General features: G+C 44.4%; 2 protein-coding genes across 3 annotated transcripts in view; one reads left to right on the top strand and one right to left on the bottom strand.

Moving 5' to 3' along the window:
* Nucleotides 1-18639, top strand: part of LOC119386266 (uncharacterized) — an 87031-nt gene extending 68392 nt beyond the window's left edge. Inside the window, exons 7-13 of one of the 2 annotated variants that reach the window (XM_049413844.1) lie at nt 205-342; nt 4967-5188; nt 7512-7643; nt 8157-8249; nt 14512-14673; nt 17465-17620; nt 18132-18639. In XM_049413844.1, the coding sequence (XP_049269801.1) occupies nt 205-342; nt 4967-5188; nt 7512-7643; nt 8157-8249; nt 14512-14673; nt 17465-17620; nt 18132-18357 (1129 nt within the window). In that variant the 3' untranslated portion in view covers nt 18358-18639. The remainder of the gene's footprint in view (nt 1-204; nt 343-4966; nt 5189-7511; nt 7644-8156; nt 8250-14511; nt 14674-17464; nt 17621-18131) is intronic. The other variant, XM_049413845.1, reaches the window with a different exon arrangement.
* Nucleotides 18640-21362: 2723 nt separating this feature from the next.
* Nucleotides 21363-22662, bottom strand: part of LOC119388153 (transport and Golgi organization protein 2 homolog) — a 39040-nt gene continuing 37740 nt past the window's right edge. Inside the window, exon 7 of the mRNA XM_037655804.2 lies at nt 21363-21702. Coding sequence (XP_037511732.1) covers nt 21546-21702 — 157 coding nt within the window. The 3' untranslated portion in view covers nt 21363-21545. The remainder of the gene's footprint in view (nt 21703-22662) is intronic.

Here is a 22662-nt window from a genome sequence, read left to right as displayed (position 1 = left end):
AGCGGCTTACTCTTTAGAAACTTTTCTACAGCCTCATGTAACCAGCTAGCCCTTCTAATGGCGCTTCTTTATCGAGAATTTGAGGAAATCTTTTATTTAGGCTGTCCAGTTTTCTGTCGCTGCTTTTCTATTTACCGGAAGATCAGTACCGTTGTTTTTTATAGCTGATCAGTGCCCTACTCTAAGTGGATGAAAACGTTTCAGGTTTCATCCAGCGCAATACAGCACAAACAAGACTGAAGCCGTCACATTTGTCATGAGTGAAACTACAAGACCAGGACCACGTCTCATTTGTCGTGGCAACTATGTCACTGAAAGTGATCTGTTGGCACAAGAGCTAAGGTACGAGTTTACAGATGAAAAATGAGCTAATTCTGTAGTGCAGCATTCGTGTGTACGCTTAACGGATGGGCAACCCCAGTGTTGCTGAGAGTGAGCAAATAGACTTCACTTCATCAAATACAATTTTGTCAGCTTGGTACAACACAGCATGGTGGTCCTCTTGGAGTAAGTTGTCAAAACATGTACTGACCAAGTTGTGCTGCATTTATAAAGCTGCAGAGCTGCTGCAAAACAACTATTTCGGCTCAGCTGCTCCAAAACCGATTTTTTCCTGCCCCAAAAATTTCTTCCTAATTAAAGGAACCAAAATCTGGCCTGAACGTGTATGTCCTGGTTGAATAAAAAGACCATAAAATATAGTAACTAAAAACCGGTATGTCACGCAGCCTAGCAGAAGAGCCTTGAAGCTGGATTATGGAGTCTATGACTTTACTGTACGTAGTCGCGTAGTCTGATGCTGTCATGCGCACCGTAATTAGTCCTCAAAATTAGAGTATGTTTATTATCTATCCCTGCTCTATTCTGTGCTGCTTACAAGGTAAGAGGAGTTGCACGGTTAGAAGCGGCGCTGCCTTTGCCGCAGCCAGTGGCCATGTCGAGCCGCGGCGCATGTGCACGCAGCGCATGCATGCGCAGTAAACCCCCGTGCCTGCACACGAACTGCTGTCGCGCTCACTGTTTGCAGCATGTGCTGTCACGTGTGTATACGACTTCATATTCGCTGCCGATAGAAAAGGTCCGATTACAAATGTTTCGCGGTGTTTTCCACGTTGCCATTCTGTGATTAGACACTCTGACCAGTAAGCTTTCCGTTGCGCTAAAGAAAATAGGTACCATAAAATCACACCATCTCCCGCTAAAGGGGACTATGAGGTGATGCGAAGCAGTGTTTCGGCATGTAGAGCCCGCGTTTCAGAGGTGGAGTGGTGAGTGGGAAAGGGGAAGTGGAGAGGGGGAAGGGGAGCGGAGATGTGGAGAGGGAAGGGGGAGGCGAGAGGGGAAGTGGAGAGGGGTGGGAAAGGGAAATGAGAGGGGTAAGGGAAGGTGGAAAGGGAAGGGGAGAGAGGGAGTGGAGAGGGGACGTGGAGAAGGTTTGCGCATGCGCAGTAAGGGTGGTCACGCCGCACACCACCACCACCACAGGATTGAACTCCGCTATCACAGTGATGCTTCACATCTAAAATTGGTTGTTGGTGCCTTTAAAGGGGGTACCGACATGAAATTTCGCAGTTTCTGATTTTTTTTTTTTTTTTTTGCTATCAAATGAAAGGCCAAGCCCTCAACAGCCTGGAAAATGTACTGGTAAGCTTAATGTGCGTGCTGAGAAATTAATTATATGCTGTTTTAAAAACATGATTTCGGCCCCTACTGCATCCTGACTCCACAACACAGTATAAGCTTCTGGTCACGTGCTCGCATGAGCCATTCCATCGTCTGTCACGCACTGCATCTGTGGCAAGTACGGTAAAAACAGGAATATAGGTCGGACTGGAATATAGGTTGGTATTCTAACTTCTAACTATTCCCACTTCTAACTTCTGAAAATCGAAAAAAAAACAAAAGTATGTGGAACGGCCAAAGTATTGGAAGGCACCTTTACCATGAAACAAACGCAGTTTCAAATCGTGCACAGTGAAAATGCCATTTATTTACACATGTGTTTACACGTAACTTCCACATGGCAGAAAGCCAAAAGATGGGCTCAAGCATGACCTTCATAAAACGTTGCAACTTGACAGCATTAATTTGGATGCACTTTGAGGTCCCCGATAGCAATCATGACGCGAGTGTGACTCCCGGTTAAACAGTGCAACCTTCATCTCCAGCTCTAGATACGCTGCAGTCTGGTACTGAAACGAAGTATTATTATATGATCGCTGCGTGTCGTGATGTGATCCTTCAGCGTCTACCAGTAGCAAATGCTTCTGTGGTGCACTCGATTTGCCCGCTGATCATGGCCATATGTGCTGCTGTAACCAGAGCTGCCGGCATCGCAGGAAGCAACAAAGAAAGAGTATCCGGCGAGATTGGAGCAGCCAGAACACCTGTGCAAAGATAAACTTGCAGTTATTGTTTGACTCGCAGCTTCCACTCGCGTTCATGTGCGCTAGCATCCCAACACACCTCCACACTTGAGACCAGATTTCTTCATGCCTTCGCGAACTCGATCGCTGTTGTTTTGAACACTATGTCAGATGTCGTCGGTCATCGGTCGAGAACAAGAAAAAAAGCACCTTGGAGCCCAAATAGATTCACAAAACAACAACAAAAGCGCAAAATGAGGCCACCCACGGCACAAAGCTGGTAGTAACCAAAGCGACGCCGATGATTGCGATGGTGGTGGAGGCCACGACCTACTGTACTCCTGACATGCCCAGATAGCGGGGGTCCTATGGGAGCACGTGCCCCCACTCTCGTTCAACCGCTCGCCGTAGGTGGCGCTTCCTATAACCTGTTCGTCTGCTACTCTGCGACCGTTTGATGAACTGCTGGGATAATGTGACGGTTTCTGCAAACTTAAACCAAGGGTCAAGTAAGCTATTCAGTGTGGTTAAGTATTTACTGCGCACTGGTTCACTAATGCGAGAAGCTGTAGACTAGCATTGTGTAGGACGGCTGTGTCTTTTTAAATGCAAAATAAAAAAGTTCCAATTCACTTCCCGTATTTTTATTTTTGAATTACTTTTTTGCATTTATGCATAATAATTACACAGTATGAGCGCTCTGTGCTGGGAAAGATCACTACGAGCGTTAAAGCTAACATCAGCAAACAGGTGCTGACTAGTGCCACAACGCTCGTACGTTACGTCCCTAGCGGCAGGAGGTATGAACTAGAATGTGGGCGCTGGAGAGGAGAAATGTGGGAAGGTCAGGAGTACAGTAGGTCGTGGTGGAGCCGGTTGACTTCAGTTGCCCATAGTGGCCAGACTTGCTAATGACCGGTATATAAGACGGCAGTCGACATTTTAGGGCTGTTTTTCGAAAAAAAAATTCGACCCATATTCCAGTTCTTACGGTAAGTGGGCTATCTACAATGGACGAAGTTTTGTCTAGTGACTCTGATGACAGTAATGACTTAGGCAGAGTTCAAGCTGCTGAGATTGCCAACCCTGTGAACCATTTCGCATTTCACCCCATTGCAAGAGCGTTGGAAGATCGCTCACCTGACAGTAATAACGCCATGCAAGAGGGCTTGCACATCAGAAACGTCAGTCTGTGTATCCACATGCATACATTAGAGCGCAGGTTCTACTTTTCTCGCTGCATTCACAGGTCTGCCGAACTATGTTAACTGCACAGCAAGAGCAGACAAGCGAGAAAGCAATGTGCGAGTGGCCATACTGCTTTTGTTCTTGACGTCGTCCTATACTTCTGTGTAAAGTTGCCTGAATTTCCACTGTTGCTTAATGTCACGCTAGTGTTGTCACCAGGTGCACCATGCGAAAATTGACTTTAATGTTAAAATTGAATATCAGCATTTCCTGAGCTTCACAGTTGGTCATAGCTGTCTTTGTATACGGGAAATTTATATGGCACTACTTCGGAAATGTCAGTACCCCTTTAAACTGGCTGGCTTGTTATTGGTGCTGTTTTTGCGCTGAACTGTATTTAGTTAACTAAGCTGTTTAACGTATTATCCTGACTTCACTTTCTACATCAGGTTGTCATGAACGAAGCCACTGGCTATGATGGCTGAACAGACAAAAGAACGAGATTTCGTTGGAATATTGTGGGCTGTTGATGCAGGTAGAAAGAATGTTTGGTCCAGATAATTATGGCCATGTGCCGAACACAATACTTATTCATTTGGTTTGCCCTGCTGTGTACTTGTGTTCACACTTGCTGGAGCCAATTGTGGCATAATGTCACCCTTTTCATGCTCATTGGCTACACACAGCTTGAGATTAGTATTCATGCCTGGCTTCAGCATTGTGTTGACACAGGGCAAATTTTGCTGATCTTGTGCAGCAATGATGTCACATATGACAGTATTGATTACAAGAACAAAAAAGGAATTGAAGGAACTCGTTAAAAGATTACTTGCTACACCATGCCAGCTGGCAAAAGATGTTCCACACTCGCTGCTATGGCTACAAGTGGCGCTGGTTAAACAATCCCAACATTACACATACAAAAATCCCCAATAGAGTGTTAGGGGGGTGGGGGGATGACCACCGTAGTAGCTCGATTGGTAGAGCAATCTGACGCGCAATTCAAAGGTCATGGGTTCGGTCCCCACTAATGCCAATTTGTAGCTTTGTTCACTTAATTTCCATTTATCTTTTAGTTATCAGACCACATTTATGAACTACAAATAATGTCCCCAATAGTATGTTCCTTGGCTTCATTGTTTTGTTGGCTTGATTAGTGTTTATTGCAAGAAAGATACCGTTGTGCATTTCTTTCTTGCCGCACTTTTGAAGTCATGCCACATCCATTTCGTGGGTACTACTGAAAGCTGTTTGTAGTCATTTCTGGAAGTTTCCTGTTTTTAGAGGGTTCATGCTCATATTCAAAAAGGGGGAAAAAAACGTTGACAAGCTGAAAGTGTCATGTCAGTACACATTTTTACGACACCTGCATGTTCCTTGTCTGAGAAGAGTCCTGCTTCTCTCGTTCGTAGTCTGAGCAACAGCGTCCCCAGCCTTGGTTCTACTTTCGTGGCACCTGCGTTTGCACTGCCTGCCAAACTGCGCTGGAAACTGAACCCAGCAGAGTACCAGGAGTATACCATGCCAGCCAAGATGAGGCACAAACAGGACAGGCTGCTGTCATCAGTAGCCAAGGGCAAGGATATAGGCACTGCAGACAAGAATGAGCCTGGCACATCATCGGGATGTTCAGTGTAAGGACTGTTCTCCCTGTAGCATGCAGACTGATCTTGAGATACAAGGCTGTGCATGACTAGCTTGCGAGAGCTTTCGAATACAAGTGCCTGTACGCAGATAAACTTAGTCACTTTTGTTATGCAGAGTTTGATGCCTCCTTAATGATTATGAGGTCACATGTTGGACTGTCTTGCACATTAGCGCTGCAACTTGGGGACAGATATAGACACGCAAAACACGAGTGCAAACTACCCATTTTGGGCTGTTACATCATACATATACCACAGTTACAAAAACAAGATAAAAGAACAACCGCACTGCACATGCGCATCTTGACGTTCGTGCTCGTGACACTACCGATGAGCTTTTTTATTTTTACCCCCTTTTTGCATGAAAATTGTCTTTACGATGTTAACGAATGTCAATGTACATTTGTGGTGTGGTTGTTCCTTCATGCTTTTGTAACTTTGGTGCTACCCATGTATATATGATGAAACTGCCCAATATAAACAGTTTGCATTTGCGTTGTGTGTGCCGACGCTCACCCCTAAGACACATTAGTGCTAATATTCAAGACGATAACCAACTGGCTCCTATTGCAGTGCTTTTTGAAATGTTAGACCACATAAAATAGTGTAGATGGACAGCACTCTCCCTGCAGAACTATTAGGGCTCATCAAAAACATTGCAAAACCCAAATGATTTAGAACCCTAGCAGGATCTGTACCTGACCATTGAGATTAGGCAGCATCCACTGCACACGGAGAAATGAGCTTGTGTCTGCTAACCATTATACTTGTGAATTGTCTGCTTAGGCGATACTTACATGTTAATTGCCAAGTAGTAACTTGTCACATTATTTCCCCAAAACTTACTTTCCATGTCAAAATTAAAAATCAACAAATTCTAGTTTGCACTAATGCGGAGGGCAGGTTTGTTTTTAACCCTTTTAGGGTCGAATTTTTTCGTGAAATACACTCCAGAAATGTACATTTTTTTATATTGCTGAATTAAATTCTTCAGACGATTCTATTTAACAAGCAAATTGTCTAAAATTCTTTTGCATTACCGTAAAGTGAAAAAAAAAATTTTTGTTGTTACATACACATGGCTTACTCGCTAACATCAAGCAAAATCCTAAAAAACACGCAAGATTTTCTATAAATATGTGTTTTATTAGACATAGCTCACAAAACAAAAATAAGACATACAAAAATAAGCACACCAAAGTACTTTTCTGGTAAAAAAGTTCCTGCTCTAACACTAAAAACTTTTCAGTGTGTGATAGTCGAGATGTTGCTCCTTCATCATCATCCGAGTCTGAACTCGTAAGTAAATCCTCGCCTGACGAACCGACATACAGTGAATCGGATTCTGATTCGGCACTTGGGGAATATGTAGTCCACATCGGAAGAATCGCGCTCAACTCGTTAGCTGCAAAGCAACTGACACGCACTTCCATAGCGTAAGCGAACTGCGTGAGTGAGTGCACGGAAGAAAACTGTATGGCTGTGCGCCCATCCGGAAAGCACAACGAGTGAAAAAGCTATAATAATCCTTCATCTTATCACCAACGAGAAGGAGTTAGTTTTTCAGAGTCCCCAAAACGGGAAACGCAACTGCGGCGGCATCGTTTGTGTAATTTAGCACCGCACGGAAACTGATGTAAACGCACCCTGGGGAGCAATAAACCAGAGAGTAACACACCCTATTAGAGATTAGAAACCAGACAGCCATCAGCCTTGTGCGGGTGCGAGAAGCAATAACTGCCCAAAGGACGAAACCGAAACCAGCTGCACTGCGTGTGTGCTTTCGGATGTGCAAGCGAAAGCCTGGTGTGCCGCTTTGGAAAGAAAAAAAAAAACAGAGAACATCGGCACATTTAAAAAATGACACGTATTCCTGAAGTGTGGCAGGACATACCAAGGAAGAGAAATGATTGAAAAAGGCGTGTGTTTTAAACATACAGGCAATGACATGCATCATGTACGGCTGATGCCGTACATATACTGGTGTAAACCCTCAAAGGGTTATGTACTGTAAGGTAGCCCTCACTTGTCCATTTTCAGTCCGTTTTTCATTGCATCATAAGAACATGCAGTAGTTGGTAATGTATTGAGCGCAGTGTGTTTGGCGAAATTTTTGCGGTTTAATTCTTCACCTTTGGTTTTCCTCATTTAGCTGTGTTGACGCTGATTATGGCGAGACGGTGTTTACAGCCACCCATATTTGTGCACTTGCATTTAGTGATTGGTGGCAATGTGTTGCAGGAGACTCGTATACGTCCCGTGCTTCTTTAATTCGTGCAAGGTTTGCATCCTTTTTTTTTCCTTTTCGTAGAGTAGCACCACTTGTGGCCGCTGTTAAGACTGAGCCCAAGGAACAGCCGTCAGAGCGGCGTTCGCGTGCGAAACGCTTGTGGTGGGAACAGATCAAGCAGTTGGACTTGAGGCTTTCTAGTGGAGGAGCAGGGTGAGTTATGATCTGCACAGTGTCATTGTGTAAGTAATTGGTGCAACTGTTGCCAGTGGGATTTGTGCAACATTCGCCATGCCTTGCCTTACTAGTGCATTTCTAACAGTTTTAATTATTATCTTTTACTATGAGTTCCAAGTGGTAGCAATTGTAAGTGTTCAAACTTTATTCTGGCTAAGTGCCCCTATCGCCTTGTCAAGTTCAAGAGTAACTTCAAGGTTTTTCGGTATCCGCAAAATATATGAAATCTTAAGTTTTTTGTGATAGTTTACAGCATATCTTTCATAGATATGACTGATAATGTTCCTTGGACAGGCAGTTCTATCTTCTCAATTTTTTTATGCCCCTTTTGGGTCACTTTTAGTAGTGGACACACAGCCCCTGTATCGAGTATCAGAGATTCAGCATCTTTGGCAATGTAGCAAGCCAGTATTGAGAGCAGTATTCCCAGTTAAGGCTGACAGTCATTTCAGCAGCTATCCTGTGTTTGGTTCTTTTTCCTGCATCCAGTTGTGCCATCTCTGAGGAGTCTGTAGAGGATCTTCTGAACTCCTTGCCCAAATTCTTGTTAGCAGAGCTTTTCCCTGACCAAACGTCGACAAGGTGCAGTCCCTACTCTTGCATTCTGTCATTGTGTCCCTTCTTTTTCATTGCATTTAGTACTGTGTGCGAGTGGAGAGTAAGGAATGTTACACCAATAATTCTTGCTGCATGCCGAGTACTTGAATTTCTTAGTGTTCTTTGTCAGACTTCATTTCATGTCATTATTGAGGCTTATTGAGCTCCAGTGAAAAAGTAGCGCCTTCACCGAATAATATTTAAAGTAGCACACACTGCCTATTTTTTCACTCTTTCTGCAATAAGAAGGATACCTAATTTGAAGGGATGGGCGAATATTCGTGCGTTTAGAATATTCGAACGATATTAAAGTATTCGAATTCGCTTCGATACGAATTTAGATTATTCGAAATTTTGAAGTATTCAAAATGAACGAATATATGTATAAGTTTGACCGCACATAACCCCCTGTAAAGGTGGTTTCACTGCAGCATCTGGTTCCTGTGCCGTGAAACAACTCATCCAGGGGAAATCTGCACTGCTGCGAAGCCACACTTCAAGGTTAAATGTACATATTTTTTTTAAGTTTAAAAGCGTGTTATATGGGCTTATATGCGCTAAGTATAGTAATTTTTAAATTGTAACGTATTGCACCACTTATAACTTGCACCCTATTGCTATTCAAATCTTGATACTATTCAAGGCTGCTTTTCAAACCAAAAAAGTGACATTCACTCATACCTAGTTCCAATCCCTAAAAATATTGTGCAAGGGTCATAACAAAAATGCTCATTTTTCTTAATAATATGTGGTAAATACTATTCGAACTATTCGATTCGAAATTATTCGACCAAATCACTATTCGCTTCGGATTCGCTTCGAACCTCAAATTCACTATTCGCCCATCCCTACTAATTTGCAGTGTTTTTTTTTGTCTTGCGTTATCAAGTGTCTGTGGCCTGCAGCTAAGATTACTTGAAGAAACTTCTGCATTTAAAAAAAATTTTAGTAGGACATCTTGTATTCACCTGTCACAGGTTCTCCTATGGCGTTTAGAGGCACGAGTGCTTCTGCAAAGCATGTGCCATGCCTGGTTGTGATGATTTAAGCACACTGACCACATTTGGTCACAAGCAGATAATTAGTACACAAGAATATGTAAGGTGGAAATGCAACAGTTAGATTAAGCTCACTCAGGAGCCGACAAGAAAACCCCTCAGACAAGCACATGTTCCCCCTATAGTGCACAGAGAAATAAGGCAAAGTGTAGCTTGCTAACCCTTTACTGCACAATTTTTTGTTTTGTCATATTCATGGAGGTGCACAGATGCATAACAATAGCTGTACTACCACTGAAAATAAATTTCGTGGATTTTTACAGTTTGTATAAGCAGAGAAAAGGTACGTTGCAAATTCGCAACAATGAGCAAGTAAGGGACAAGTTGAAGGGGAAAGATGCTCAGTGTGATTCGAACTCAAATATTTATTTGCACGTGAAAATAAGTGGGTGCACTCATGTTGTTGTGCGGTACAAAAGAAAGCCATTGCTCTTGCTTGTTGAACAAAGCTTGTTTCCACACTTCTAGCAGTACATCTTGCAGATTTCCATGCAGCCAGGAAACTTGCAGCGCCTTTGCACATCAGGTTGAACATTTGAAGGAGAGAGAGTAAATCAATTTTATTATTAATATTGGAATTTAGTGAGGAGCATGTGAGGGACCCCTAGTCCGGTGTCCCTGGGATTACTCCAGTGATATGTCAAGCCTGTTGTATTATGGCTCGGAGGACCTTGGAAGGAGAAACTGGTCGTAACAAAGCGAAAAAAATTTGTGGCAAAATAGAGCTAAACGTAGCCCCAGACTAAACAGGAAGCCTGCGTTATTTGATAGCAGAACTACTTTTATTACATGTTCTGGGGTGGTCAAGGAACGAAGAGGAAGAGGATTGCGAGGGCACAAGAGGCGGGAATGCTCAAAACTGACTTTAAACCTCGTAAGCTAACCAACCAACCATTAATAAACACATTTCAGTCACTCCTGATCAGTTGCACCTTTTTGTGTAATTTCCTACAGCTCCTGCATATCTTGTGCAGAACCTATAATAATCAAGGTAGTTACATTGGTTTTCAGGATCTTAATTGCAACAATTAGCACAGCAGTGCATGCATTCTTACAGTAGTATTGTAATGTATATAAATTTGTTTGCACATAGTCTTATACTACTACAGCTTATGTGTGCTTGTATGTTTGAGATAAATGCGCCTTCTTGGAACATTCAGGCTCTTTTCAACACCCTACAGGGTCTTATGGAGAAACGGGTGTGAAGAAAGCTAAAGGATACAGCTAAAACTCAATTTAATGAAGTGATGACCACACTCGTATTACTTCGTTTAATCGTGAAGTTCGTAAAATTGAGAAAGAGATTCTTCGGTCTTTTGAAATTAACGTAGCAACACCCAAAAGCTACTGTGGCATTTTATTTGTCACTAACACACTCCTGCGCTAGTGAGTCCGTAAGGGCGGCCCAAACATGGGGTCTCCAATGTCTGGGTGATACAGGTGAGGTAGGCTGACAAGTTGTCCATATGCACAGACTAGGAGAACGAATGCAGTGGTAGGTAGCGCAAAGCAGGTAGAGCAAGAAAGTTGCAATGATATGATCAGTGACATCTGTCGTATAAGCATAAACCATTAAATAACAAAAGCAACCATCGTATTCCTGTCGGAGCATTTCGAGGGACAACAAACTTCCACCTCCAGAAGCACCATTTGGTATGTAAAATCACTACAGACTGTTATCTTTCCGTGCAGCCTTGTCAAAATAAAACTGGGATCGTGACTAGTGCGGCTGGATTACAGTGCAAGCCTGAGACGCCCATCTGTGTCAAAATTAGAAAAAAATCTCTGCATTTTTTACTTTTATTTCGTGAAAAACTTCGTTAAATTTGGTTTAGTGCCATGATAGCTTCATTAATTCGAGTTGACGACAAAACTGAAGACTGTGGGCACCTTCAGGGGAATCGATTGTTAGCGAAATTCGTAAAAATTTGGTTTCATTGAACAGAGTTCTAACTTTTAGTGTAGTGGTTTGTACAAGTAATCATCCCGCATTAATATGCAATTATCGTTCCTATAAATGCGTAAAATGCTGTGCAAGAAAAGTTCACGGACAGCATTTTAAGTGTGTGGACCATGCTATAACTGACATGTGCTGCTACTATGTGCCTTGACACCAATGCATCAATGCGCAGTAATCCCTTGTTATAATGAAGCCAGCGGGATGGCAGAAAATTTTGTTATAAGTGGTATTTCGATGTAAGAGACCACTGAAAAGCTAAAGCAGTCGAGCTTTAATTGGGCCGCAACTGTGAGGAAGTCAAAACACAATGTATTCAGTGAAGCAAAACTTTATTCCGGCAGTATGTGGAATTCCTTTGCAATGTCGGTTTTCTGCTGGCTGGCGTTTTCCACTTTCAGCAGAACTATCTAACTCCAATGTCGGACACTTTCGCCCGGAGCCTGGCGGAGCCATTTGTCACTGTAGACCACAAAAACACATGTGAAGCACACCTAATGAAGCACTCTGTTATTCAATCACATGGGCCTGTAGCACGGATCCGAAGGCATATGCCGTGGGCTCCAAAGTGACTGAACATGGCAGGCGATGCAGAAGCTTTAAAATGATGTCAAAGCATCTTGCTTTCCTCGTGCACGCTGGTAATGGCGATGGTTGCAATGGCGGGTTAGGCTTTGGCTTCACGTGTTGCAGAAGAAAGGCGATCGGAGTTGTGCAAGAATCGGGAACCGCGGAAGAGCACCCGTTAGTGGAAGGTTGTGCCCAGGAGGGCAGCTTTGGAAGAGCAGTGACATCGAAACTGGCAGCAAGGAGGTGAGGAGTTGACATGAAGGCAAGCAAGAGCAGTTACTGGCTCGTAGACTGGAGGGCGAATGAGGAGTGGAAGGCAGTGGCCGTTTTTATAGGGGGCATGGGAACGTTACGAAAGTTTATCGCTGGAAAGTCCCTCAAATGCCGTAACTCCAGTCTGAGGTTGTTTCTTGTGCTAAAAAAGCTATTAACCGCTCATTGTGAGTACACAAAGCAATCGTGAAAACCGACTGATTTTGCATTAGGGGCTTTGCATGATCACTGGGTGATTTTTTCCCAGGACGTGCAGCTGTGAAGTTTGCAAAACAAGTTTTCCGGTGCCCCATTGTTGACAAAAGTAGTAATTCTACGGTTAGTGTCAATGTTCACGCACTGTTGTGTCCACACCGTTGACAAATGTCGGAACAAAATTCAATGACCCTAGCATGCATTTGGACAGTTGTACATTTGGAGCCAGAAGTGCTCTTTAGAGCGCTAGAACTTTGCTCCAGTGCTGCACCCCATAAAGTGCTACGGCGCAAGTCAGCCCGCGATCTTTCGGCCACTTTTGGCCACTTTTCGGCATCCAAGAGACTGTGGTTTTCTGGGGTTGCAAAGCGGCAGGAAAACTTTATTTTCGCGTGGATTCCATCATAGGTGACACCAGCAATGTGATTACGATTGAGATTAGCGGTTCGGGCACGCTGCACCACGGTATTTGACAGCTCCCGTTCGCTCCGCAGAAAACGGCTGGGAGCACTCGGCACTCGCTTGGTACCCATTACTAGGCTGTCATTGGTCGTGGGTTTGGTACATTTGTGGCCTGTTCTGTAATTGCATGAGACTAGTTCATCGACGGCATTAATTTGACACTGCATACGCAAAAGGGTTGCCACCACTCGGCGACGCCTCCGCTCGCCACTTCGTTCTAAGCAGGTCAAGCTTTTCGTGTGCCTTTAGTAATGCAGCTCAATATGCATGCATTTACATCAGGACCAGAAGAAATTTTTAAAAAGGCGATTTCGTTATAAAGAGATTACTGTATCTCGGCAGTTGCATGCAAGGAGCATGCAGCTGATACTGAAGATGGGACCCCTAAACACTTTTTGAACATACTAGTCGGGAAGTTTTGCCGATTTGTAGTTGGGGGGTTCAGTGAACTTGTTAACTTGTCAGCGAAATATTTTTTCAATTTAATTACACTGCATGCAGCAGAGAATTTACGATTTCGCATCAGAAACGGGCTAAAATCCTCAAAGTAGTCCCCTACTATGCTGCAAGATGTTGCTACAGGTGTTGGCTGATTTCATGAATGGCACACTGGCGGACAATCTCGGAGGCCATGTGTGGCATATCATAGGTACCATGGCTGCCCACTTAGTGTTTCCGTGCACGTCTGAACCAGAAGTAGTGGCCAACACGGTTTGACTTTGGTGTCTGGACACAGTGGACTACTACTGGGTACACTTGGCTCCACTACTTTTTGTTTAGAGGAGGCACTGGCTGCATAATTCAGCAACCTGTGAAAACAAACTACTACATAAAAGCTCGTTAATTCAAACTTACAGTTAATTCGAAGCCCTGGTCCCAGCACAGCTGTGTATATTTGTGGAGGAAAACTCCTGATAATTCGAACACATCGGTATTCACAACGGTTAATTCAAACGGGGAGCCCCCTGGTTTTTATCGCTCCTAGCAGAAGTCGGCCCAGAGTGATCACAATGTGTTGCTAAACCAAACCGAACCACATTTACTAGAGATCCAAAACAACGAAACAGCATTTCTCAGCAGATGAGAATTCGGAGGCTGCGAGCAAACGATGGTCATGGAGCTGCGACAGAAGAGACGCAAACAAATGCAAATTACTGATTGCTTTTAATTTTGATTGCGTTAACTCTACCGTGTGAATAAACGTGTTTTGGAGCATAAATAACGTCATGATGTTCTGTTTGCTGTTAGAGCTCCATGCACTTAATTTACGATATCACATGCCACAAACGTGCAGTAGCGCCTAATTTGCGATATCGAGACCAGAGGTGGCTTCTTCGGGTGCTGCCCGCGCAGTGTGGCATGATGTCCGTTCATTATAGTGCCCGCCCTCTAATTGGGACTTCGCTAAATTCGAACAATGTTTTAGTCCCCTTCGAGTTCGAATTAACGAGCTCTTACTGTATTATTTTTTTTTTTTTTACTTTATGGCTGATGGTTTTACCACGGAGCTGCCTGAATTGTCTGCAACCATACACGAACTCATTGTTAGAACCAGGTCTTTCTCTGCATCCATTTTCTGCACTCATTTTTTTGAAGTGGTGGCTTTTAGTGGCTGTTAAGTAAGGCTTGCCCACTTACAGTTTGGTACATTGTAACAGCCTGATAGCAAAAGCATGCCTAGCTTACTGTGGCACGGTGCAGGCTAACGTGAGAAATGGCTTGTTTTTCCCAGGAAGCGAACGAAGAAAGCATCTCATCAACCAAATGTGCCTGCCAAGACTTCCGTCGTGCCCAGCAGACGTTCGCTTATCATGAAGGAAAACTGGCGCAAACGAAAAGAGGCCTGGCTCTCTGCTGCTGCACAGACTTTGGCAGCTGCTTCTCGGCCTGTATGGTATGATGACCCAGCGTTGGTCTTTCTCACTCTTGAAGTTGTTTGCAAGAGATGTTTGATGCCATTTCTTTCATAAGGCTGCACTGTTTGTCTGTTTGCTTAGGCCTTGCTATAACGATTATAGCAAGACGTAACGAAGCTCACCGAGCAAGTTGGAGGGCTTGCTGACTGTAGGGCTTCAGTTGTGCATCATGGACAAGTTGCGTGAACGGTGGTTCCTAGCTGTCACTTTTGTAACGACATAGGTGACGTCAAACATTTGATTACGATGAATGCACCGGTGTACTTTGTGGGTCTGAAGAGATGAGCCGCTCTCGGAACACACTTGACACAGTTCACGCAGTCCGTGCAGCCAACACGTGTTCATTTGTTAAACACTTTTACATGCCAAATCTGATACACAACTAGTAACACGCTAAGTAACCTTATACAATGCCAATACAATACACAGAAAACATAACACAAACCCAAGACAACATAAGACATACAATGCTCTGCAAATGTGACGTCACCGACGTTCGACTCACCACGAGGGGCCCGCGGGAAACGAGCCACGGTATTGTCCCCCACGGACCCACTGTGGGAGAATTCCATGCGCGGCACTACCAAAACCCCAAAGACTCGGCTGCTGTTTTCTGTCCACCGGCGCCACCGCGCTAACCCCTAACCCACGCGAGCATAGCGTTGCTGCTCGCTCGGCGGTCATTTAACCTAACTGCAGCCTATCTGCGAGACGTGCGTGTGCCTTGAGGCACAAACAGCTCTGCAAGGGGTGATAGTACCCCCACAACTTGGAAAGAAGCTTTTGGCAAAGTCCCTTCTTTCTTATTGGTGTCCACAGCCACAATATTCATAGAATAGTGCTTGAGAACATCTAAGTATCACTGTATCAGTATTAGTGACAACAGCACTTTAGTAATCTCTATATAAAAGTGTTGGTCACAACTTGGAATTCCTGCAGGACATTGTAGTACTAGCCAGGTGACTTAGCACCTCCTTGGTATAATTATCACTACTACTCGATCATTCATCTTAAAAATGTAAGACGGAAAAAATTCTACTTTGATTCTTATAAAATATATTTTTTGACACTAGCTTATGTGGTGCATCTTCTCTCTTCCCAGTTCTCTTCCCAGTGGCAATTTCCTCATAGCACATAGCAACAGCCTCCAATCTCAGTCTATGCTTTTGGGAACTGTGAGCACCTGATTCAGTAGCAAGGGCAGGAAACTAGTCATGTCTGCCAGGTTTAAAGAGGCACTGGTGACATTGGGTGATCAATAAATTGTGTCATCTCTGCATTTGCATTTCAGCACTGTTCAAATGCAGTTCTTCACTGCCATTGTTCAATCACAAAACTCCTTAACTGCAAGTAAAAGAAAATGCTGCATCACTTTGACATCATCTGCTTGCTTTCTGGCGGTGCTTGTGTGTTTTGGGCAAGAAACCGTTGCGATGCCGCACGTCCTCGCTGGTGGGTGGATGGTTCGGATTGGGCTAGGGGTATTCTAGATCCTTAATATGCAGGAGTAATATTGGAACATTGCACATTGATTTAATTATTTGCATTTAATGTTCCTTTAATAATGCACTTGGGGATTTTTTGGTTGGGGATTTCTCATATGGATTACCAACTCACCCAGTGCTTAGTTCTTCCTTTCTGTAATTATCTTTTTTTTTTAATCATGTCACACAACATAAGCTGTATGCACGTTGAAATGCCACCATGGTGTGAATATTGAGCACAATCAATCCAGCTGTTAGGACCTGCGACAATAGCACATGCTGTCTATGCAATCCAATTTCCACAATGTTCAGTATTCTGAAGTAATTCAGGGGTGCTAGTAAATAAGACACACATTCTTTTTTTTTTTTTTCAGTAAAAGTGGAGAAATTATTGGGAATTATTGACATTTTGTGTGTGACAGTGCACTTCTTCTTTTTGCAATATTCATGCACATCTTATCAGTATGAGTGCTGCGAACAGCATAAGAATGCAGTCTGCCTTCATTGATATTGTTCACCAAGCCCGAATTAAAATTCAAGGTGTATTTTATTCACCAGACATATGCCAGATATCTGTGTATAGCATTTCAATTTACTAGAAAACATACAAATTGTTTTTGAAAGTGAACAGCTCATTTGTGGCCGCAAACTCCACTTCCTAGTAATGACACCTGAAACCGTTCTCCTAAGTGCAGTTAAAAGCAAAATTCCAGGTCCCCCCCCCCCCCCACCACCACCACCATCCCAAGAGAAAGCCCGTGAAATAATATTTTCGCATATTTTTCATTGTGACAAGGGGTCAAGATGTGTCAATTTGCTAGCGCGTGGCGTGACCTTGAGCGTTTTCTTTAGCTTTTTCTTCGAACGCACAGCTTACTTTCAGGGATCGCAAGCGCATGCGCTGGCACGTGGCGGCATCCCACGATGGCCGCCCTAACTGTGGTCGTAACTATGCAGCTCGCGATGCTCAATCAGCCAATGGCCGTGGCTTGGTCGTTTGGGTTTATAGCATCATTTGTCGAGAGAAAGGGAATGAATTCCAAGCAGCGTGCTGCGCTATGTTTGACTCGCGTGTTCTCACGAGCCTCGACTACCGATCGGCAGCGTTTTCTCAATATGCTGAAAAAGTGTTGCAGGGTCCCTTTAAGCAACACCACAGTGGATGGTTCAATTGCACAAGTTTTGTACATATATGTTTTAACTGATAGCAGCATCATATCAGGCGCACATAAACATATTCTTGTTAGCTTTAATTTTACATTGATACGATGTCTTCTCCTTGCAGTGCATCTGGTAGTAATCCTCCATCTCCAAGCACAGAGCAGTGCGAGGACTCTGGGCCAACAGAGGACAGCAGCCAGTACCTGGCACGATCAATGGCACTGCTGCGTTGCCGTCAGTATCGGCATGACATAATAGCTCAGATGGACCTACAGCAGAGGTATTGCAACCTATGACAAAAACCCTGTTCCTTCCTCTACGTTGTGCGAGTCCTATTCAGGTAAGCTGGGCTTACTAGGGACATGGATGGCTTGTACAGCAGCGTGCTTCCCCAGGTGTTTTTTAAAATTAAATACGACCGAGCCATGTGGAGCATTGCTTTGTTCGAAAAAATTGATTAAATCTGCTTTAATTCTGTTAAAGCCTGGTGGAGTTCGTTGTTGTAAAGGATTCCAAAATGCCATGACCATGTCCCATTTCTTCTCAAACAGTTATGTGGGCAAAGTGTTTGGCGAGTCTAGTGGTACGAGCAAAGCGTGGTACATCGTTGCACGTGGTGGTGGTGTGAACGATGCAGTGCTCGTTTTACTCCAGTCTTTTTTGTAAGTTGATTCACTGCCATTGCTTCTGGTACATTCTTTAGTGTTCAATAGTTGTGTGCCACTTGATGCACAAAATTTGCTCTTAAGGTTCAACCTAGTTCAACATAGTGGTCTCTCTCAACATTGCAGGGCTCGGCCACAGCGCCACTACACTGCTCGAGGTATCCACATCGCGTCTAACAAGGATGCTTGTGACTGCCTGCAGCCCAGTTGCCCTGGCTGTCATTTTCCCTGCTCAAAGTGTGGCTCTCAAAAGTGTGGAGACGAATGCCGCTGTAACCGCAACTACGTCTATGAGCAGATCGAAGTGGAAGGGTACACAAATGTAGTCTTTGTGAACTCTCTGCTTGCCTGAAAAGTCGGGCCCATCAACTTTTTTTTTTTCTAGGCATTCCTTGGTTTATGTGAAAGCTGTGCCCTTATATTTGTAGGAGTGCAGGCAAGCATCTTACCTTTCATTGCCTACTGGCCCTGCCAAAAGCCCCGAGGGAAGTTTTGGTTTTCGTCGCCCGATTTTGTGTGCGTGTTTCAAGTGGTGGGCTGGCTCGGGCCAATGGCAGCATGGTTGTATGTAGAGTTCCGTGTTGAGTTCATGTAAAAAATTTTACATTAAACTTTTTCATTTTTTTGAACATAATGTGGTTTCTTGATTGTGTGAAGAGCCTGTGAATATTCAGTTGTGAAGATGCTGCCTTCTTGAGTGTGGCATAGTTCAAAGTATACTTGCTGTGCGTGGCTGCCGGCCCTATTTGCACCACTGCTGAGCACTTTAGATGATCAACAAGTGCCAGCGTGATGCGGTTAGTTAATCTCAATTGCGGAGCAATGTACAGAGTTTAATTTACTCTGCCAACTAATGACTGCAACATGAGGTGGTGCTCAGATGTACTACTTTGCAAGTAAAAACCCGGAATGCCCATCACTGCAGCGTACCCCTTGCTCTCAGCGTACCAGTTCTCTTTGCTTCTGGGTGGTCTACATCAAACCCCCTCGATCTCCCTTCGTAGAGAGGCAGCAACACCAGCACCATGGAGATTTTCTCACCGCACTCGGATGATTTGTCTTGCAGCAAAGTTCTATACGGTTAGGGCGTGCCCATGGGCAGAAACGTGCCACAGAAATGGGCAAACCCCACTACTCACGATAAAAGAAAATAGGCTTGTTGACACAGGCACAAAAGATCTGGACAACTCGTTAATGATTCAGACAATTGGCTCTCTCAACTTGAAGGAGGACTCTTGAGTTCAGGACAACGCAAGCGATGCAATCTGAATTCATACCAACTAGGTCAACTTTTTGTCATTCCACAATTCACCACTGGTCCACTAAAAATGATGTCCGTAGGCGAAATATTGTTCGCCACAGAAATTGGGCAAACCCCACTACTCTCCACTGGTCCACTAAACAGGAAGGGAGCACAGGGGCGGCAAACAATTAAGATCACGCACGAAACGCCAAGTGCATGTAGTGTGACAACGGATGTCGCGAAATGGAGAATGCGCCATGAACAGCTTCGCTGGGCTTCACCTTTACAGAGTGGAATTGGTTGGTTGGTTGGTCAAACTTTATTAAACTGTCCTGAGACGCGACTAACGTGCAGTGGGCTTCTCCCACATTGGGACGGGCATGCTAAGCCTGACCGCCGCATCGTGGGCTCTCTGGACGGCTATTGTAGCTGGTTTGTCAAATGGACCTTGGACAGTTGGCTATACCCACTACAAGGGATCAGCTATGGATAGAGTGGTAGTCGAAGTGAAAGAAGAGAATAACGAAAAATTCTGTAAACAATTGATTTTATAGAGGAGTGATTGTGTTTTCCTTGTGGCGGGGTGGTAACAGTCCAATTTCTTTCAGTTTGTTAGCAGGGAAGCCCCGCCATTCCCCGTCCCCCCATTAATCGAAGTGGGGCACCAGGTCTGCCCCATACATTTACTCAGTTGGGCATACCTCGTCACTGCCTAATGCGCAGCTTTGCAGCTATGCACGTTTTTGACTATGGCGGCCGAGCACCCATGATGATGCATTGCAAGAATTGTTTGCTTCCTCCTCTACCCAGACAGCCAGGGCCCAAAAGCAGGCCGTTGTAAGCAACGCGTCATTGCTTAATTTTCATTTCTGCATCCACTGCGAGGTTTGTTTGTGATTCAACCAGCATGGGTAGGGGGAGGGGGGTGGGGGCTGCGGTGAAACTGTAATGGAGAACTGGTGCACGCCTATGTTCACTTGGGTTGGGATTAAAGCGATGTCCTCCTTTATTTACCAGCTTTGGCCGGAAAGTGCGATATCACTGGCATTTATGCATCGACGAAGTCGTGTACATCTGCATAGTATGGCTTATGGCTTATTTACACTAGTCTCGTTAACGTTTACTAATTCATAGGAGCCTCGGACTTTCCCCCCGCGCATTTCTCTCCGTGTGCATGGCAAGTCGGTGATTCAGTATGCACCCTAAAGGCCGTGATGTGCGATATACCGGAATGAATACATCAATGAACGAAATAAAGAATTAATTAATATATTTATTTGAAGGAGCCTGTTTTGGGCAGCGGTAACGAGGGACGCCACTTCATGTCTCCCAATGGATGCCCGTTTTCCTAGGCAAAGGGCCATAGCGACCTGAGTGAGGTGGAAGCTGTCGCAGCTGAAGATCCACACTTGCCCTGGGCGTCTTCTAGCCCGGGGCAGGTCCAACTGTGGCAACACTAGGTGCAGTCTTCACGACGGTTGTATTGACTGCATTGATGTTGGTTATTGGGCTGTCGTAGAGGCGACGGCACTGCATCTGACTGTGCTCATTCCTTACGCGTCATTTGCGCAACACGAAGTTCCACGCTTATACGAAACGGCTGCTTCTGAGAGCGAAGCTACTGCGTTCTTCGTGTCGGTATACTATTTGAGTGTGGAAGCTCCTCAGGTTTAACAAAATTCGTTCCTGGGCTTATTGGTTCATATTCTTAAATACTTGATAGCACGGATTCGACACAAAACTAAGATCACTTATGCCCAGGACGAGCGCTACTGAGTAGTGCTTATCTTGGTCATGAGTGTTCTTTGTCCTGTGTCGAATCCATGTTATCCAGTAGTTAAGCACCAGGTTTAGGTGGCTGCTTTTGGGCACGGGACGATTGTATTTTATTAACTGATGTTCGGTTAGGCTACTGGCACAGCTGTGCCGAGAATGATCAAAGAGATGTGAAGCTGGGGTCAACGGCTGTACTTGAAGCTTCTTGCATGTGGTGTATAGCCTATTTCATTCGTGTGCTATCGACCTTGTCTGCAAAGACAAATGCAAGAAGTTCTGTGTCCTGTTCGGACACTGCACGATCGCAGGATGATGGCTCAATTGCACGTGTGTGCAAGACCTCTTGGAAGGTTGATACGCATGTTGTTGTTTACCTTGCGGATGAAGAAGCAATGGCATAAATTAATGTGTTGCTTCGTTTCTGCGCCTGGCTACCATAACGGCACCTTTCGTGAGGAGCGCAGACGAAGCCGCTGACTCTTAAGAGTGGGACATAAATACGCATGAATGAAGGGTCGGGGTCAAAGGCGGGACACGAGTGATCCGGGCTCCTGGATGCCGAACTGAAGCCTCGTCGTGACCCAGGGTTCGTTGCCGTTAAGGTCGATTGGTTGCTGCATGGTTCGCTCGATGTAGTCCACGCAGCCCCTGGCGTCCACCAGGATCACGGTGTGCGTTCTGCGAATGCAATTACAGTAATGAAATTACTTTTTGCTGTAATGAGTAATCCAGTGAAGTTTTGAGGGCTGGTAATTTAATAACGTAAGGAATTACTTCAAGCGAGTAATAAAAAAATTAATTTCCCCATTACTTTTGACTATAGTACAGCATGTCCCCTTCCCTTAGGGCACAAAAATTTGACCAAACAAGAAAAGAAAAGTAACAAAGACAAGTTAATCTGAGCGCCAAACCTAAAGCGTGGAAACGAGGCAGGCTCACAGAAAAGTGGAGTAAAAACGTTGCTTGAATAACCTTTCTTACAATAATTTCAAAGTAATGTCATTACTTTTGAAAGCTAATAGTGATGTAATGTCATTACTTTCCAGCAGCTGTAGTTTGTAATTTAGAAATGTAATGTGTAATGTAAATTAGTTACTTTTAAGGAGTAATTTTGCCATCTCTACTGATCAGCAACCACAAGAGCTCTGATCTGAGAGGCCGGTTCAGAATAACTCTCATCGTTCTGTGGTATATTCGTCATTATGTCGATGACAAACTCGTTCAGTTGCTGGTTCACTCACTCGGGAGGGCGTTGCAATTAGCTTTAAGTTAATATAATAGGGGCCAGTTAGGTATACACTGTTGTCATCGATAATCGCGCTGTAACGTGACGGCTTATACGTGAACGCGTACACCCGTGAGCTAAAGTATATGCCGTCCGTATATACATTTGCCGTCTGCGTCGTCCAGTGGCGAGCCATCTGCTATCGAGAGCATTTCTCTCATGAATTCAGTCTGAGCAATGCTCTCGACAGATAATCCGTCAGAGCAATGCCCTCGACAGCAGACGACTCGCGATTAGACGGCGTAGACGGCTATTTCGCCTTGCGCTTTGGTGGTCCGTATACCTTTGCTCAAAAGCCTTAGACTAACTTCGGTTCGATCCGAGCCTTTTACTTATTTTTTTTTCTTGCATAT

This window comes from Rhipicephalus sanguineus, chromosome 3 (assembly GCF_013339695.2).
Source record: "Rhipicephalus sanguineus isolate Rsan-2018 chromosome 3, BIME_Rsan_1.4, whole genome shotgun sequence".
In the NCBI taxonomy this organism is placed as follows: Eukaryota; Metazoa; Arthropoda; class Arachnida; order Ixodida; family Ixodidae; genus Rhipicephalus; species Rhipicephalus sanguineus.
The sequence above is the reverse complement of the archived record's forward strand: the minus strand, read 5'-3'. Positions and strand labels throughout refer to the sequence as shown.